At 43.9% G+C, this 19913-nt stretch overlaps 1 protein-coding gene across 1 annotated transcript in view; it reads left to right on the top strand.

The window, feature by feature from the left end:
* The window catches only part of LOC138471860 (ficolin-2-like), a 450860-nt gene that overhangs the window by 394327 nt on the left and 36620 nt on the right, over positions 1-19913 (top strand). The window contains exon 8 of the mRNA XM_069609719.1: positions 17694-17823. Within this exon, the coding sequence (XP_069465820.1) occupies positions 17694-17823 (130 nt within the window). The remainder of the gene's footprint in view (positions 1-17693; positions 17824-19913) is intronic.

Genomic DNA, 19913 nt, shown 5'->3' with positions numbered 1-19913 from the left:
ACCTTGTGGTTTTCTTTTGTCTCCTAGGTGCCGAAGTTCAGCGAAGAAATGATGGAGGCAGTGCCGACCCGAAGGATGCTGTGAAGACTGGTGAGTATGGCGCCGCGCTGCAGCTGGAGGTGCGGCGCGTGCAGAAATGATGTTTTTTACAGGTCCGGAGACAAGATGGATCCAGAATCAGGTGTGGAATAGAAATAAGTTTGTTTTCTAACCTTGTCCCTTTCTTTCCTCTCTGTTTTAGGAGCTCCGGATTCGAGGCGGGCGTGGCAGAAGACTGGATGCAGGCTGCAGGCACGGTGAGTGTTACGCTGCTGGATGCAGAATAACGCGAAGCGTGTGTTGCTGGTCGGGTGTGGTTTAAATAGCCTCAAAAGTAGTCCCAAGTAAGAAGTCCCTAGAACCACACCCGAGTAAAAAATAGTCCCTGTAGAAAAATAGTTCCTTTCAGGCTTCATGTTGGATTGGAGTCATTTGCAGCATGGTCTGCCTGAGGTAAGTAATGACTATGAGCCTGGCGCCTTAGATGCCAGGACTGATTCCTACTATGAGCCTGGCGCCTGAGGTGCCAGGACTGAACCCAGATAGCCCCTAGCCAGGGCTGCTGAGGTTTTACAAAATGTCTAGATGCCTGCTCCCGGGGCTGATGGACTTGGTCCGGATGCCTGCTGGTAGGCATCATGACACTCATTGGGCAATTAATTTTAATTGGACTAAACCTTCAAAATGAAATACGCTCTAGCATGCATTCCTGACTCTTCTTCGGTGCACTGTTCAATTATAATTTGTGTAGCTGGATTCTTTAGATACGGGTTTCGACCATGCCAAATTTAATGTCTGGTTTCTTCCCATTAGTCAAGCTTCTGAAGGCATGGTGTCCTTGAACGTCTCAGCTTTAAAATGATCTCATCATTACACACTTTGAGCACTACTCAGTGGGCCTCATTACGACCCAGGCGGTAAGTTACCGCCTGGGTCATACCTTTACCACCATGGCGTAAACTATGTTTACGCCATGGTGGTTGGCGGACTTACCGCCCCATTCCGAGGTTGGCGGGGCGGTAAGTCCCCAATCCCCATTTACCCTTCCCCATTCCCATTTTTGCCCCATAGGGCATAATGGGAGTGGGGAAGGCGTTAATTACGCCACCGTAAATTACGGTGGCGTAATTAACTCCATGGTCCCTTAGTGCCATGGATTTTAACACCTGCTAAAAGCAGGTGTTAAAATCTGCATGGCGCTAAGGAACCTCGTACTCAGGCGGTAAGGGTCGGCGCTGTTTACGGCGCCGTAAACCCCTTACCGCCTGAGTTGTAATGAGGCCCAGTGTCTTCTTGTTTTAACCACATTTTGGTTACATGCATTTTTATTAAAGGTATTTTTGCCAGAACAATTATTTTCTATCTGTGTGCAGAATATCTTATTGTCCATTCTGTGCCTCGCCACCTTATTACATCATGGTAATGCCATTTTTAACTTTATAAACACAATGGGCCTCATTGCGACCTAGGCGGAGGTGTCATGATCTCTGCTTCCAAAAGGTCAGGGTTTTCCCAACTCCCTTGGAAGCAGATCCATAACCCAGGTTCCGAGTGCCAACCAGTCCCAATTGGGACCTTTTGGACCCAGTCCTGGCGCCAGTGGCACCAGGCTCATAAATATGCCCAGTCCCAGCGCTGGAAGCGCCGGGCTCATAATGCTTGGGTGGACTTACCTGCAGCAGACCATGCTGCTTACTTGCCTGCCAGTTGAGCCTCTGATCCTCTTCTGTTTGGAACTACTTTTCCTGTTGGGTGGGGCAGGAGCCACTCCCTAGGTTCAGAACACTGGAACTCTTCTGGAAAGCAGGAACTTTTTTCTTACCTAGGCGTGGCTGTGGAAGGAGACACCTAAGCACTACAGGAGGCTATTTAAACCACACCCGATGGATGAATCTTGCTTTGCGTTATTCTGCATCCTCTGCAGCAGAACGCTCATTGTGTCTTCTGCATCTGATCCTGGGCCTAAGGGAAAAGGCTTACCATCCTGAATCCAGTCTTCAGCAACACCTATAAAGACAAGAAAGAACAGGTTAGCATTACGGTCTTCAGTGACAGCTCTTCACTTACCTGGTCCATCGGCTGTCACCAACGCCTCGCGCTGCATTCCGACATCTGAAAGACAAAGGCTTACCTACTCTTCGTGCGCTCCGGAGGTCTTCACACTGCATTCCAGCATCTGAAAGACAAAGGTTTACCAACTCTTCGCACGCTCAGGAGGCCTTCGGCGCTGCATCCCGCATCTGAAAGACAAAACAAGGTGCGTTTAAAGACATTGGGGAACTTTAATACTCACGTGCCATTACTCCTTTCCACATCTAACCCAGTGGGTATTCCGGCACCCTGCAGCCCCTCCGAACTTGTACCTCCAAAATAAAACGACAGTTAGAGCGCATCGTGAAGCAGGCAACAAGCGCTTACTTACGTGCTTCCAGGCGCTTCTATTCATCACACGGGCTCCATCTTCAACTCACTTCAGCCCGTCATCCACCATCGCCGGAACCCTGCAAAATAAGAGACATCATTACTAAAGACTTTAAAGACATTAGAATTACTTGAAACTTACCGTTCGTGCAGTAAACGACGGACAGCAGTCCTCTGAAGTCAAGAGGCCTGCTCCCCTTATCCAGTGAAGAAACTGGTTACAGCACCCTGCCCCGAGGCAGATGGAGAGCACGGCGTTCACTTACCTAAGGTGAGAGCGTTAACCTTCGGGGATCTACAGGAGAAGAGAAAGGGAAGAAGAGAGAGACATTCAATAACCCAGTTCATTAATCCCATATTTTCTATCTGCAGACATCTTACCCTTCGAGTCAGACATACAGTGCACAGAGGTCCAGCCCAAAGAGCCAGCCGTGTGTTACACATCACCTTTGAAGATACGGTATACGCCCAGTCAAGACCGGCGCCTCTACGGGAATCAGGTGAGCGTTACAGGAGGGCCATGGTGCTGTTAGCACCATGGTCCATGCCGGTAACTTACCGACTCCACCATGGAGAAAGGGGGAATTACCACCCCATTACAAGGTTGGCGGGGCAGTAATTCCCCCTTCCTCCATGGCCCTTTCCCATTCCCATTTTTGCCCCATAGGATAATGGGAATGGGGAAGGCGGTAATTACGGTACCGCAAATTGCGGTACCGTAATTAGCACCAAGGTCCCTTTGTGGGTCCATTCCTTAACGGCTGGTAAAACCAGCCATTAAGGTGGGAACCCGCAAAGGGACCTTGTAATCAGGCGCTAAGGGATTACCGGTACGGGTACCCTTACCGGTACCGGTAATCCCTTAGCACCAGGGTCGTAATGAGGCCCAATGCCTTTGAATACTAGTATATTGCAACATTATGACTACCAATTTCACATAATTGCAACAACACATAAGTCCCTTCGAATTTCTCTGCTTAGGTTTAAGTGGGGGGGGTCTCCACTTCATTCAGCTGTTGATTTATTATATATTTAATTTGGGTCCTTCATTACACAGCTGCTCCTCTAAACATGTATAATGTTTTCACATGTGAATCACTCAGTGATGTCTTGCACCACAGAGTGTGACATCACAAGGTTTACATGAGGGCCATTTTTCGAAATGGTTGCCGCACTTTGACCCATGGGATGCTGAGAGCAGCATTAAAACGCAAATATGCTCCATTAACTCCAATTTGAGTGTGATTTTGAGCAGGAACATATTAATAACGAAAATGTGGTCTTTTTAAAGCCCAAATAACTTTTAGTTAAACAACCAAGAAAGGTTGGATGGTACTTGATATACACTAAAAATTAATTATGCACAATACCCTTGAGGTATGCTAAACATGAAACAACTTTAATTTAGACTATAATGACTCTAAGGATATCCAATCTACGGCAATCGCCTTGACTTTGAAAGAGATGGGATTTTCCCAGAAAGTCAATTTACCCACCCACAATAAACGTTGAATCCTTGATTGGATAGCGGAACACAACTGCAAAATAAATATCACAGACTCTGTACCTTAGATCTGGACTGACCACCACATGCTTTTATTCAGAGTGGTGACTAGCCCTGCTAATGCCCAGTCCTTACTTGCCCCACCCGTGCCCATGAGGAAAAAAAACTCATGACAGCGGAAAAATTGATGCCTGTCATAATACCTAAACTGAACTCATTCCCAGACATTATGGATCCTAATGTGTTAGTTGAACAGTATAATGAAGCTATGAATTCAGCCCTTGACCACATAGCCCAGCTCAAATTAAGGAAGAGCAAACCAAAAAAGCACCTCAACTCATGGTTCACTCCTCATCTAAAAAACCTTAGGCTGACTAAAAGAAAACTTGAAACCGCTTGGAGACTCTCCCAATCAGTCGAAAATAAACTTAACCTCTCAAAAGCCTCTTCCCAATACTAGAAAAAAATACTATTAGCCAAACAGGAAACTTACAATACCAGAATATCTCAATCGAAATCTAGTGTCAGAGAATTATTCAGCATTCTGAAAGAATTGGAAACCCCTATAGTGCCCCAAGGACAACAAATGGTTCTCCAGTATTCAACTTGCCTTAACAAATAAAGTAGCTAATTTACAAACTAAAATTGCTCTCAAGAAAGCATCTCTAATGCCCCATATCCCTCAGAGCTTAGCGCCCCCACCACAGTCCAACCAAGAAGTTTGATTCTGCTTCTCTAAGGTATCGACCATTGAAGTAGAAAAGGACATTCTGGGACTTAAACCCTTTCACTGTAAAGGGGATCAATGCCCAGCACCACTTATTAAGGATGCTGCGAGAGAACTATCGCCATTTATAACCAAACTCATCAATTCCTCCTTTACCACAGGCACGGTACCGAACAACTTAAAAGAGTCCTGGGTATTGCCACTATTAAAGAAACAAACCCTCGACCCTGCCATTCCCACAAACTTCAGGCCCATTACGACTGTGCCTTTTCTTCTAAAAATTCTAGACAAAGGGGCCTACATGCAAATACAAAACTTCCTAGAATCCAACCACCTACTCGGAACCCGACAATCTGGATTCTGCCCGCAACATGGGACTGAGACAGCTCTTTTAGATCTGAAGGCCCAAATAGATGAATGCAGAGACATTGGCCAAGCAGCCCTACTCCTCCTTCTGGACCTATCAGCTGCATTTCACTTAGTTGACCATACAGTCTTATGTAGCCACCTTGACTCTACAGCCCATTTCTCTAAAGAGGCTATAACATGAATCAAATCATTTCTGAGTAACCGGACTATGAGAGTCTTCTCTCCATCAGCCTCAGCAGATCCAATTCCTATAACCTGTGGAGTACCACAAGGCTCTTCTGTGTCACCTACTCTCTACAATGTTTTCACGAAGCCCCTCTTTGATGAAATGGATCATCTGGGTATCGCCTACACTAACTATGCAGGCGATGCCCAGATCCTCCTCCCGCTCTCAGGAGTCTACACCAATGATCTGGCTCTAGTGAATAGAATCTATAGCATTGTTCAGGCTTGGATGGCCACCCACACAGCCTATGCCTGAACGATGATAAAACTGAGCTTATCATCCTAGGCACCCCAACCTATATATCCAAACTTAGCCCGGACTACGCCAACTTCATTATTGATGGAAACATCATAAAAGTAGTTAACAAAGTGAAAACTCTAGGATTTTACCTAGACGCCACCACTATTATTATTATTATTATTATTACTACTAATCACAACAGTACTCTTCAGTCACAACTTGTTACATCGTTGCTCAATCCATTATGACGTTTTACTTTTTAAATGAAACTCCAAAATTTCTTCTGCAAGTGTAAACTAATCATCCACAAAAACTACCATCATACCCAAACCCAAACAGTAACCGTTTTCTCATTGCATGGTCCCCACTTCAGACCAAATCAGCATAGCGTCTATACTCATTAAAACCTTTAGCCTTCCAGGTGCATAAAAAGGCACAATTACACTTACTTGGCATGGAAATTACACTTCCCCTGTTTAAATAATGCTGGCATAGTCACTCAGGAAATTGTGGCACACTTGGGCAGCCTCATGCAACCCTGCCAATGTCTCCTCATGTACCAGGGGGCCTGTTCCTGGCAGACTCCAACAGGCCATCCTTGCCCCAGGCTCCATGGGGCAGGATGCTTCTGACACCCCTGGGTGGCCGCCTCCAACAGCCCTGGGGGCTGACTAAAGCAGTACTGGGTGGCTGACTCAAACAGCCCTGAGTGCTTTCCATTTCTCCAGACTCTTGGACAGCCTCTAATGACTCCTGGCCTCCAACAGGGCACTCTCCCTTCTTCCCAGGGGTCTCCTCTGACTGGATGTCCCTACCAGCCCTGGGTGCTTTCCATTTCTCCAGACTCTTGGACGGCCTCTAATGACTCCTGGCCTCAAACAGGGCACTCTCCCTTCTTCCGAGGGGTCTCCTCTGACTGGATGTCCCTACCAGCCCTGGGTGCTTTCCATTTCTCCAGACTCTTGGACGGCCTCTAATGACTCCTGGCCTCAAACAGGGCACTCTCCCTTCTTCCCAGGGGTCTCCTCTGACAGGCTGCCCTTCCAGCCCTGGGTGGTGGGCTCTCCCTCACTTCCAACAGTCACTTTTTATCCCCTTGCCTGCACCCCCCGCAGCAGAGTCTTTCCTCCTCTCTCACATGACATCACACAGGTACCTGCTTCCTTTTGCTTCACTTGCTGTCAACATCAAGGTCCTCCTTCACCATACCTTGGACCATCCTCGTCGCCAATTGTTATGACCAGCTCTTGGTCATAGGGTTCACTCCAAGGGACACTCAGGATACACAGGCCAGGTACGCATAGTGGTTACTTTATTAGGGTTCTTCTTTTACAAGGATCAGATGTCATCATAGTTATTAGGAGATAAAGAGGAAAGGGACAGGAGCCCACTGGTTACGTAACCACTTCTCATTCGGTGACAAGAGTTTTGCCCTTTGTATCCCTGAAAGGGAGGGAGCCAGGAACAAAGTTGTGTCCTGGTTGTTTGGGTGTGGCTAAAGTGGTTCATGTGGATAGGGCTCAAATAATGAGACGCATCAATGCTAGTCAGGAGAAAAATATAGCTGACTTCAATGCACGTGAAAAAGTGAAGGAATGAGAGTGGAAAGTTGGGGAGAATGTGTATGTGAAAAATCCCAGGTTGGTGAGCAAATGTTGTGTAAGTAAGTACTTAGGGCCTAAGAAAATATCGGCTGTCAAGAAGTCGGTGGTGATTTTGGAAGGTGGTGAGGTATGGTCAAAAGGATTGCGAATGTACATGGTGTGAACGAAAGTGTGAGAAAGACAGACAAGCGAGTTAATATCGGCAGTGAAGAAAATGTTGTGAGGAATGGGAGTTATGATGCTCTGGGCAGGTTGAGGTCTAAACCTGCCTGGATGAAGGATTATGGGCCTCATTACACGGACGGCGGTAAGGGTTAACGGTCACCGTTAATGGCAACGGTGACCGTTAACCCTTACCGCCGTACTACGAGGTCCCTTTGCGGGTTGGAGGATTTAACGCCTGCTTCTTGCAGGCGTTAAAATCCAACCCGCTAAGGGACCTCGGAGCTAATTACGGCACCGCAAAATTGCGGTGGCGTAATTAGTGCCTTTCCCATTTCCATAGAGCCCTATGGGGCAGAAATGGGAATGGGGAAGGGCAATGGCGGAAAGGGGATTTACCGCCCCTCCAACCTTTGAATGGGGCGGTAAATCCCCTTTCCGCCAAGGCGGTGCCGGTATTTTACCGGCATGAGCCATGGCGCTAATAGCGCCATGGCTCACCGCCTACCGTGTAATGAGGCCCTATGTGTCTTAAGTAGTTTCATTAGTTGTGTTTAAGATATACTTATACGTTTTCGGTCAGTTTCACAGTTGTCTTTCGTGTTTTGTTTTAGATCTGTTTTTTTTTTTATTTGTTCAAATTGTATATCAATGTGGGAGAATTTTTTTATTCTTTTCCATATGGGAAGATATGTGGAGACTGGTGTGTGTTTTGTCCGCGCGCCCTCACGCGAGCTCTGCCTCTTTGTTTGTATTCGGAGCGCAAGGGTTCGCGTGACGGCAGTGGCGGTTGAAAGGGCTGGGTTGTGCCGTGTTATTCCGGTGGGTTCGTTATTTAATAAACTAAAAGAAGTTACCTCAATCAGCCTCCGTTCATCTTTTACACCTCTGCTTCGGCATACACATGCAAACTTATCAGAGCTAGTAAGCAATTCCTTTCCACAGACAGCTGCATCACACTTGCCAGAGCCCTTATACTATCCAAATTGGATTATTGCAACAGACTATACATTGGGGCAAATAAACAGACCATCCACAAAATTCAAGTCCTTCAGAACAATGCCTTGAGAGCAGCGCTCAAGATTAACAGAAAGGAGGATATATCCTCTGTAAGAAGACAATACAAATGGCTATCCACTTTTGATAAAATTCAACTCAAGATCACCTCCCTCGCAAACAAGTGCCTCAACAATAAAGCACCACCCTACCTCATGGACAGGTTATGTAAAAGAACCTCATCCAGACCAACAAGAACAGCTAACGCGAACTGCCTCCAAGTTCCGCAATTCAAACTCTCCACTATAGGAGGACATAGCTTCCCAGTCAAGGCTGCGCAGCTGTGGAACTCCCTCCCCTATGCCATCAGAGAACCTCAGCCCTTTGCTAACTTCAGACAGAACTTGACCAGGTGGCTGAGAGCTAATGACATCTAACTACTCCAACCTGCATGATTTCTTAGATGCACCTCCCCTGACACAACTGTATATCATAACCATACGACTATCCAGGATACAGGCACCCGTTACCTCATTGCTCTTTGACCCTGATCCTGCCTTGTACATACCTGCTTATTGTAACTTGATGATGTCTGTACTTCATACGTATCATGTATATGTATTTGACCCTGATCCTGCCTTGTACATACCTGCTTATTGTAACTTGATGATGTCTGTACTTTCCTACTTATCATGTATTTGTAACTAAGTTGAGTATATTCTTGTCTGTTGCGCCCTGATGCCCCAGGGTATGGTGCGCTATATAAATAATAAACTAAACTAAACTAAACTGTTCTCTTTCCCTCTCTAAGGAGTGGCTGTATTGGAACAGTCTTTTTTTATTTTACACCTACCACAACCAAGAAATTCACTAAAGAACATTGGATTTGAGAATACTTGAAACACTTGTGTATAGGCGTGTTATAAATGCCATATCATATCATATCATACCACAAGGTATGTTTAAGCTCCTTTGTGAATGACAAGAAGTGAATCAAAGTGATAGGGAACATGTGACTCAACATAATTGTTCTATTACTTAGAGGCTTAGAAATTAGTTTTGAACAGAGCCCCATTTGGGATAGACTGTTTGGATGCATAGACAAGAAATGAGTTAATGAGCTTTTAAATTGGGAATACCAGAAGATATGTCATCCAAACTTCTTCTTGAATGTCAAGAAGGGAACCCATTTGAAAGTTAATGCATGATTCAACAGTGAGAGGGGTGAAGTGGAGTGGGTTACGTAAAGAGGGTGAGTGAGTTGAGCTAGAGGGAGTAGGGGAGAATGGTGAGTGGGGTGAGGTAGTGTAGGTGAGTGCAGTCAGGTACAATGAGTGAGGTAAAGTGAGTGACTGGGGTGTTGTAGAGTGGAAGAGGAGTGAAGAAGAGTGAGATAATTAGAGTGGATGAGGTAGAGCACGTGACTAGGCTGAGGTAGAGTGGGTAAGGTTGAATAGGTCAGCGGGTTGAGATAAACTGGATGGAAGAAAGTGGTTGTGGTAGATTGGGTCAGTGGGGTGAGATGGGGTAAGGTAGACTGGGTGGGATAGAGTGGGTAAGTTGAGTAAGTTAGAGTGAGTCAATGAGGTGAGTGAAATGGTGAATGGGTGAGGTAGAGTGTGTGAGATAGAGTGTGTGGGTGGAGTGAGGTGGATTGGGTGAGGTAGTGTGGGTGAGTGGGGGGAGGCAGAGAGGTCGAGATGGGTGAGGTAAGGTGGGTGAGTAAATTGTCCTAGAATGGGTGGAGTTGAGTGGATAAGTGGGGTGAGGTAGCATATTTGAGCAGAGTTAGGTTGAGTGGGGTGAAGTAGAGTGAAAGAGGTAGAGTGGGTGATCTGAATGAGGTAGAGTGGGTGAATGGGGTGAGGTAGAATGGGGAAGATAGAGTAGGTGTGTGGTTTGAGGTAGGCTGTGTGAAGTAAAGGGGGTGAGATAGAGTGGGTGGGATAGTGTGGGTTAGTTAAAGTACATGGGTGTGATGAATTCGAGTGGGTGAGGAAGAGTGGGTGAGTGACATGAAGTAGTGGGGTGAGGTGCAGTTGGTCGGTGAGGCGACGCATGGTGAGACAGAGTGGGTCTATATCGTATGTGGTAGAATGGGCAAGTGAGGTGAGGTGGAGTAGTTAAGGTAGAGAAGGGGTAATGTAAGTAGAGTATGGTACAGTAATTGACTTTGCAGTGCTCCAATTACAGCCAAAGGGCCACGAGCACAGTATATGACACCTATTCAGACCTTGATGCTGTGCTCAGGATTTCCGTTAACTAGGGGTGTACCGAAATTCGACTTTGAGTAAGTATTTGCCCGAATCCTGTCTGAAAATGAGTTATTCGGCTTCTGCTGAATACTTAAATAATGATCACTCAAAGCCTAATAGTTTCCCCTTCAAAATAAATTAAGTACTACTTTGTCTTTGTGCCTGGAATCACTTGGGCATACCATGTGTATGCTTTAAAAGGATCAAAAAGCTTTTGCTTTTTTGATTGAGTGCAGGCAGAGAAGAGGTGAGAAAATGCAAACAAACTCCCTGCCCTTCTACATATGCTGGACAGAGCGACTTTCAGCTGGTGGTTTGCTGGGGAGCGGAGGGGTGCGCTGAAGGAAAACTCTCAATATTTTTTAATGTATCTCTTGTCTCCCCTGTATTTTGCAGTTGAAAACCGTTGAGCTGGTACAATAGTTCATGACCTGTGTTAGAAATCTGGAAGTTACAGGTTCCAATCCCACCAATTCACAATCCAAATAATATAATTTAGTGCATTAATATAGCTTTTGCAGAGACCACAGTAAGTTTAAAATCCTGAGACAATAACTCATGATGTAGCTTACCTGCAGCAAAACATTTTGTTCAACCTGCAGGCCAATGTTATAAAGAAAGTAAGATGGCTCAGTGGGAAGTGCTCCGGCAGTCGAGGTGTGCTTGTAATATTGAAACATAGGTTACAGTTCCTTCCCTCCCACTTTCTCATGTTGCCAAAATGAGCCGTGGCACATGTTACTGAAGAACATGGATATATTTTTTTTAACCAAAATGCCCCAGTTTGTGGCAACAGAAATATTCCTTCCAACTTTAGAGAGATAAAAAAGAGGGATACTTGTGGAATAAAGAAGAGGAGATATCACGTACTTGGGTTACCATGCTGGTGCACACAAGGGAGTGAAAACTCAGCTGGAAATCCCAACTCATAAAGCTAAACTCTTGGAAAATCAAATATTGAAAATCGACCGCAAATATGGTAGATTCTCAATAAAACCGGCTCTTATGTTGTTTTCGAAGGAAAGATTGTACCCAAACTGGTATATGGTCTTGAATTGTGTTTCGATGTGGTGTTACCTAAGTTGAACCAAATAGAAGGTCGAATTTGGAGATGGATCCTCAGACTCCCTAACACGGTCTCCCTGACCGCTATTCGCTTTGAGTTGGCTTACATGCTCTAATGGCTCGCGTACAGTGGAGGATGCTCACTTTATACACTAAAATGAAGGTCCCGACTCCAAAAATTCTATATGAACTAGTTGGGAATAATATATATTCTTCTTGGTTTCTATTGAAATTCATCAGCTACTGTGAAAATATCTTCCAAAATATAGATTCAAATTTAGAAACATTAATTAACAACCTGATGTCAACTAAAAGAAGGTTGTTAGACAATGCTTGCATTTCTATATTGGAAACTTACCATTCATATACTTCCATGAATCATTTAGCGCATGAGCATAAGAAACGAGGCTCCCTCTCCAACATTCTTACTCTTTTCCCAAATCGATATCATCGGGGGTTGCTCTTAAGGCTACGCTGGAAAGATATCTTACTTAAAAGAAACCAAATTCATATTGAGGAAGGCAGATGTAGGTTCTGTCACACTGAAATTGAATCAGCTAAACATATTGGGCTTCATTACGACTTTGGAAGTAGCCATGGCGCTATTGGCGCCATGGCTACCTCCAAAACCGTGTCCGGGTTCCCTGAATGGGGCATTACCGGGCCATTCCTAGTTTGGAGGGCCCGGTAATTCCCCTTCAGGGAACCCGGGCTCGGTCCTTCCCCATTCCCATTGAGCCCCCATAGGGATCAATGGGAATGGGGAGGGAGCTAACAATGGGCCTCATAATGGGCCTGTTGTTAGCTCCCTGGTTCCCTCAAGGAACCCGCTATGGATGTCTGGATAAACCAGACGTCCACAGCTGGTCCCGCGAGGGAACCTCGTAATATTGTGTAGTGGGTTTAACGGCGCCAGCACCATTACCGGCGCTGTAAAGCGCATTCCGCAATAGTTATAATGAGGCCCCTTGTGTTGTACTGTATCCAGCTAAAGGACCTGATCAACTCTTGTCTGGGTACATTGAAGGAACACTATTCGTGTTACATCATGGATATATTCTGGCAACGTTGTCTAAATATCCAAAATACATGAGAGGGTCTAGCTCTCTCAGGTTTTCTTAAGGGACTTAAGTTAGCCTGAAAATGATACCAATGGGGAAATTACACTTAGTTGATTATCTAACTGATTTTTCCTTTCTCTGTCTGCCCCAAGGGGTTATTGATAATGTGGTCGCTATCTGTTAGGTGGTCTTACGTTTTTTTGTACTATCTGACAATGAAGTGTTTGTCTTATGATGCTTATAAGAAACTCTAATTTATTTTTCATTTTGATAATTGTTGATAATTTTGATGTTGTGATTTGTTCTTTTATTCAATTGATGTATTTCTATGTAAATATTTTTTGGGAAAAAAATATGTTTTAAATGCTTTTTTATCTGCTAAATTTTTGTAAAGGTTTGAATAAACCGAACACAAATAAAAAAACAAAGAAACGAAGAGGAGATACAGGTTTGCAATTTAGAAACATTTGACCAAATGGATGTACAAGTGAAACAGATAAGTAAAATAAACATGCACATGCCAATTAAGAACCTTAAAATCAGCACTGTCACATCCCTATAGCCCTTAAAAAAGGTGGGACCCCGACTAGTGACTCCCTTTATCAGAAATCTAGAAAAAAGAACACCTGTGGAAGACGCATGTTTCTCATGGCTTTGACCAAACACATGACTTTGACCAAACATCTATCATCATCGTTCTCGCTCAGTCACACTCCATCCAAAAAAATGTCTTCCTGAATGAACGTTTCTGTGCTCAATGGTTTAATGTACAAAAGATAAATGTTTTTATTATTATTGTATACAAATGTTAAAACCAGTCAATAGCACCAAATTCAAATCTCAAATCCACTCTCAGTGGATAATTTTTCAAACAAAATAAGTGATAGGGTTAGTAAAAGTGACTCAAAAAAGCTCAAAACAGCAGTATTACATTTAACAACAAATTCACGTTTCTTAATCCAAAGACATCAGTCTGGATTTATCACCTCAATGCTTTTCTTCTGGCCAATTATAGTGTTCACACCCTATTTCAAGGCTTTCATGTGTCCAAATGACAGTGGCAAAACCATGACAATCTCAACTAAAAGGTTGTGTGTTCTGTCTCAGACTTGCATATATTGGATTTGATGCACTGTGTATTATACAAACAAAACAGTGTTGACAGACGTGTGTTTTGGCCTCTTATGGGGGAGGCTCTATCTATTCCACCATTCAATTTTGACTCGTCCTTCATCAGGACAGATAGCAGGTAACTCTGCATGATGAAACTGAAATATATATATGGCACAAGTAGATCCTTCTCAAAAGCTACCCTTGAGACTCTTTGTCTAACTATTTGGGATTCGGCCAAACATCAAAATCTACTTTTTCGGTATACCACTACGTTTAACTGCCAAACCATCCCCTAATTGTCTTGTTGCAGCAATTCATCTATGATCTTGTGCAGATGCCTGAAGCGAATAATAGAAAAAGGGAATGTAACATACAATAATGAAGCCTAAGATTGTTATACTTTCATCATGCAAATCTGGTACACCTTGTATCAATGTTGGCCATGCTAGCAGAGTTCTATAAGAGGTAGTCACTACATAGACTGTACAGTAATTATTTGACCCCAAAGATAGTTCAACACTTTTTTTCAACTTTCAGAGGATTGTGCTAGACCTCTTTCTCCATTAGATCAATGTGCCTCTTTGTTTACATATACCGTCTACACTAGCTTAATACCAATGAAAGGTTAACTGGGTATTCCCTCATAGATGAACAGTGCAACTACCCACTTGTCATGTTACAAGTATCTTTGTTCAGTACTTGCATCGACTTCTTCCATTTAAATACTTACATGAGCACTATCACACACTCTGCAACTGGCTAGATTCACTGATTATGGTGAAGAATGACATAGCCCCACAGGTTATTTTCCATGACCCACGTTCCTACATATGGCTTGGTTGACCTTGTTTATATATTTGCTTTAGGTGGAAATAGGGATAACCCTATTGAACAATCATTTAAATATACATTAACAAGCACTAAGTTAAACCTGAATGTGTTCGTTTGCCTACCTGCATTATGATGTAAAACGAATGCTGTCGTGTTTAATGAGCAATTAAGACAAGAAGATCTTCCTCTATATTTAATGAGTTCACTTTATCCCATAACATGAACCTATCCACTGTATCAAAAGCATTAGATAGGTCCATAACGGCCAGGCAGAAGTCTATTTCCTTTACTTCCACATATTCATCAATTAATGAAGACAAATTCAGACATTGTTCGGTTGTTCCTATTAAAGGGGGAAAACCTAATTGCGTGTCAGGTATTAAATAAGCATCTTCGACCCAGACACACAGTTTCTCCAGCACAAGCTTCCTTAACAATTTCAGAAAGACATCGCTCATAGAAATCGGTCTATAACACTCCCACTTGGACCAGTCTCCCTTCATAAAGGCAGGGACTATTGCACTAGATAACCATGTGACCAGTAATTCTCATGTTAGTAAAATAAATGTCAACAGATTGGATAAGGCTCTGTATTTGAAGGATACAAAATTGGCCCAAAAATATTTTTTGGTGTGCGGCTTTCAAAATGCAAAAACATCTCATAGAACCTTGCCTTCCTCATGCTAGATAGACACCTGCATGGGTTGGTGCCTTTTTACGGAACAGCGCTGCTTACCTGCAGATCATTAGTTTGAATCTCAGCTGGGCCATCTGTTATTTCCAGGACGATGGAATAAGGCTGCACATCTACAAAAAAGACTTCTCCACCAAAAAGGCAGCTCTTGGGGACAATTCCGGCTATGCTACCGACCATAGTCTGCACACTTTACACAAAGAGGAGAATTTGAATATCAAAAATGGTGACTTCTTTCGCCATAGACTACTTTAGTATTATTTTAGCGACATTGGACGAATGGGGTGTGTGAAAGGTGTAGTTTTCCTTTGGAGATTGTGCACCTGCTCTTGCAGGCGTGTAGAAGCTTGCATGGTTTTCAGAGCTAGGTAGAATACAAAAATCTCTTTGCATCTTTAATTGATTTTTTTCCTCTTTTTGTTAAATGATGCCTGTATCCTTTCATAAAGGACAGCTACAGACTCAAACTCTTCTGCAGTTCCCTTGGGTGCTGTAATTGTGCAGCTTCAGAAACGCGACAAACGCCAGTGGTAGGTGCAGGCCAAAAAAGCAAGACGCTGGTGTGTACTCTTGGTCACTACCCGAATCCCTTCGGAAATGCACCTGGCACACAAAATCCCGTTATTTCATTGAGCCGATGCACAGTGTTCTAGTTTTTTTTATGTAGAATAATACATTATTTATGCCTCTTCAAACACTTCGATATGTAATTTGTGTATATTCGTGGCTCACCCCTGGAACTATGCTTTGAGAAGTATTCTCTGATAAAGGGTTCTCCAGCTCCCTCGAAGAACCTCTGAGTTATGACTGCACTCCCCACCAAACTGACCCTGAAGAACACTTATCCAGCTACTGCTTACAAAACCTGGCTGCACCAGCGGCTGCTTTCCGTGCTCTGTGCCCATCCCGGTGTGCCCTTCTGACACCTAATTGCTTTCCGGTGTGCAGAGAGAGTCAGTGCCCCGCTCCACCTTCAACGTCCTACCCCTTTCCTGGTCCTGGGCTCAGTGGCCCTCTCCTGCCTCAGGCATCACTTCTCTCTTTGGATGTTCATCTTCCTCACAGCTCTGCCAAAGTGTCCTTGTCTGCCATGTGTGCTATAGTGTTGTCCATCTCGTCCTGCTCTCTCTGTGACTGCCCTCTCCTTTACTAGTCCCTCCTCTATTTCTGTATGTTGAGTGTGTTCCATGTCACTCCATCGGCAGTAATCACTTTGTGGCAATTCCCAACCAAGTAATTACTTCAAAATATCTCATCAAATGTTGTATTTTTTATTTTGGGGTTTACCCCTGCATGCCTCCCATTCCCTTTCCTTACTAATCCTACCCAAAACTCTCCCCACACCCTTTTTACCCCTTAACCCTTAAGTACCCATATGTTTCAATGGAATTTCAAAGTAATTACTTTTTGGCAATTTACTACCAAGTAATTACTTCAAAATATTTCATCAAATGTTATATTTTATATTTTGGGGTTCCCCCCGCATCTCCCCCTTCCCCTACTGCACCTACCCAAAACCCTACCCACCCCTCTTTTACCCCTTAACCCTTAATTACCAATTTTTTCAATGGAATTTCAAAGTAATTAATTTGTGGTAAAGTACCACAGGGTAATTGTCGATAAAGGATCGGGTTAACTGTTGAGCGTGTGGATACAAAAACATTTCTTTACAATGCTAAAACTATATGCATAGCCAATGCTTGTTTTTAAGGAGGATTTAAGAGCTAAGCTTTCATTATGTAATATTTTCACAGGCATAACTAATATGAACATAATGGCCCTTTGTAACATCTCCTGGAGAGCAATGCTTTAAAAGGGCAGGTACTGGCCCGTTCAGAGTACTTGCTATTCTTTTATTTGAAAGACATACAGCCTCATTATAAGTTTGCCGGTCCGGTAACAAGGGTGCCGGCAAACTACGATGTCGGCGAGCAGGTGCCTTTGTGGCCGCCACGTCTGACCTGGCAGGTGGAACGGCACCCGCTCGCAGACCTTGGCAGATAGATACACTGGCACCGTTATTAACAGTGTCAGTGCATCCGTTCTCCCCATTCCCATTGAGTCAGACTCAATGAGAATGGGGAGTAACTTTTTCCGGCACCCAGCAATTGGCAATTACCGCAACGGCCAGGGCTAGTGCCAAACTCATAATGAGGCCCATAGTACCGGTTCTTCTCGACATGAAGGCGGTACTTTAAATAGCGGAGGACCAGCACTTCTCAGCAGTAAGCAGGTACTCTGGATAGTGAGTACCTGCACTTCTGCATCCCCATTTCAAGCAGTGCTGAAGATGATGGAACATTGAAAGATCTAATCCTATGCGCAGATTTCTACAGGCACCTGGATATGAGCCTCGCCAACTTGCCCCTTTCTGGTTTTCTTGCAGGTGTTTCAGAGGCGCTGGGATGGCTCTGTCGAATTTTATCAGACCTGGAATACATACAAAAGAGGCTTCGGCAATCTGATGACAGAGTTCTGGTTGGGGAATGATAATCTTAACAAGATAACAGCAATTGGTAAAGTATCTGTCTCCAGTGGCACCGAATGTTTGAGTTGGGTGGTGGAGGTGATGAAATTCGCTTTAGGCATGGAAGCAGCTGGCCTAATCCTGAGGATTGCCAGCTTTCACACATTGGTTTATTCCCTCCCACCATCCAGGACATGTGGTCGCCGCCTGCTGCTCCCTCTTTTGACTGATGAGTACAGGGCAGCACACCTCTAGGGCATAAGGCCAGTGGTAGATCTGTTTGCTACTTTCCTGTCCCTTCCCAGGCAGATGGGCACGATGATACATAAATGTTAGGACAATTTTCTGGCCAATCCAGTTTGCTAAATTGTGACCACACACTATGCACATAGACGTCACAGCAGGTACATCAATTACGGAGGAGCCTTACCAACTATACCAAATAAATCTATTCTATATAATGAGTGTTTCCCTTCTTGAGTATAGGTAAGGCTTCCGGTTTTATGGTATTTATTTTTCTGGCATTTCCGTCTGTATTTATCCATATTTATTTTTTGGCAATGTATTCTGTATTTATCCACATTTATTTTTTGTCATATAAAACATAATTAGCAGCCAGTATTTTTCTGCATTTCTTCTAATAAAAAATGAATTTATTAAAGCACACGTGCAGCCACATAGAAAAGAAATGCAAACTCAATTTATTTCCATAACAAACTGTTGTTCCTGTGACTGCTGTTGCATTAAGATATATGCTGTCAGCGATTTGAAGAACTTTAATGCTACTTTTTATGCAACTTTTATGAGTGACATCATAGAGAACCCGACATAGGCACCTGTTATTGCTGTGTTTTTATATAAATACAGACAGAAAGCAGATTGAATTAATTCTGTATTTATGTGTAAAAAACAGTAAAAACGGAAAACTGTAAGCCTTAATTATAGGTGGTAAATAAGGGTTGATATATAAGATGTATAATCCTGGTGGGGAAAGTGGAGTGAAATCAAAGTAAGCAATATCATTTAAATGAGTTTTGTATAGCACCATTTCTTCCATTTGGAGTGTCCTCTTGCCCTACGGAAGTGATGGGTGAAGGATTTATATGAATCCTGACCGCTATCATTCATCTAGTCAGCCTTCCATACCATTCTTTTTTATTCTGTCTGCCCGCTGCAGAGGCGACCGGCAAGTCGCAGGTCAGTCTTGGTCCTGCCACCAATGTGTGGCATCTAAGGTTACCCAGATTAATCCCAGAGATTGCGATTCATTTAAAACCCTCACTCCACCGTTTTTATTTTTGGTGGAAAACAGATTTCTATTTAAAAGGCAAAGCCCAGTCAGTGTGCCACCCCGACGCATGTGTCTGAGATGTCGCTTGCCGTTACCTCACTTACAATGACATCACCTGGGTGAAAGGTTGCACCATAAGGTTCAGCCCCCTCTTTGCTAAATTTAAAAACGGGCACCCTTGCCCGTCACTAGTTTTGATTTTTAGCAATACATTACCTCCGTACTTCCTGCTTGAGTAGTAAACCGTAAGGGAGGAGTGGGTGTCTAATAAACATGTTTGGAGGCTCAAATGTAGAGGTTATTCCGGGGAATGGGGAGTTTGCAACTCATTTCCTGAGAGCTATGTGCAAAGTATAGCCCGCCAGCAAGGCTTGGCGACGTACTTTTACACAGCCGGGGATTTTGCAGGCATTTGGACGCAGAGAAGCCCGGAGCAAAATTCCGGCACTGCATTCTTCCTCCAACTTCAAGAGCACACGATTTTACATTGGCATGAGATTTTCATGCAGGTTTGAAAGGAATGGATTCCCCTGGCGCTACAAGCAGGCAGATTCCATAGGAATCCATTGCAATGACTGATGGCAACGTGCAATTTGCAGGCATCATTTACTTTACTTTCCTTCCAAATGGGGAATAATAACAAAGAGTAAAGGCACTTTTGCCAGTTTATTCTCTGTGCTTGCTCTGCATTTGTAAAAGTTGAAAAGTGCATGCAGGGGACCTAACAACACGTAAGTGCTAACGTTGGCTGCCCCCTGCATGCAGTTAACACGTTTAACAAATGATGATTCTGGTGGCAAGGATACAGCATGCAGTGTTCGGAAATACTTCATGCTTTACTGCTCCAC

This window comes from Ambystoma mexicanum, chromosome 8, assembly GCF_040938575.1.
Source record: "Ambystoma mexicanum isolate Mex_15411 chromosome 8, UKY_AmexF1_1, whole genome shotgun sequence".
NCBI lineage: Eukaryota > Metazoa > Chordata > Amphibia > Caudata > Ambystomatidae > Ambystoma > Ambystoma mexicanum.
Note: the sequence above shows the minus strand (reverse complement) of the source record. Positions and strands in the feature narration are given on the sequence as shown.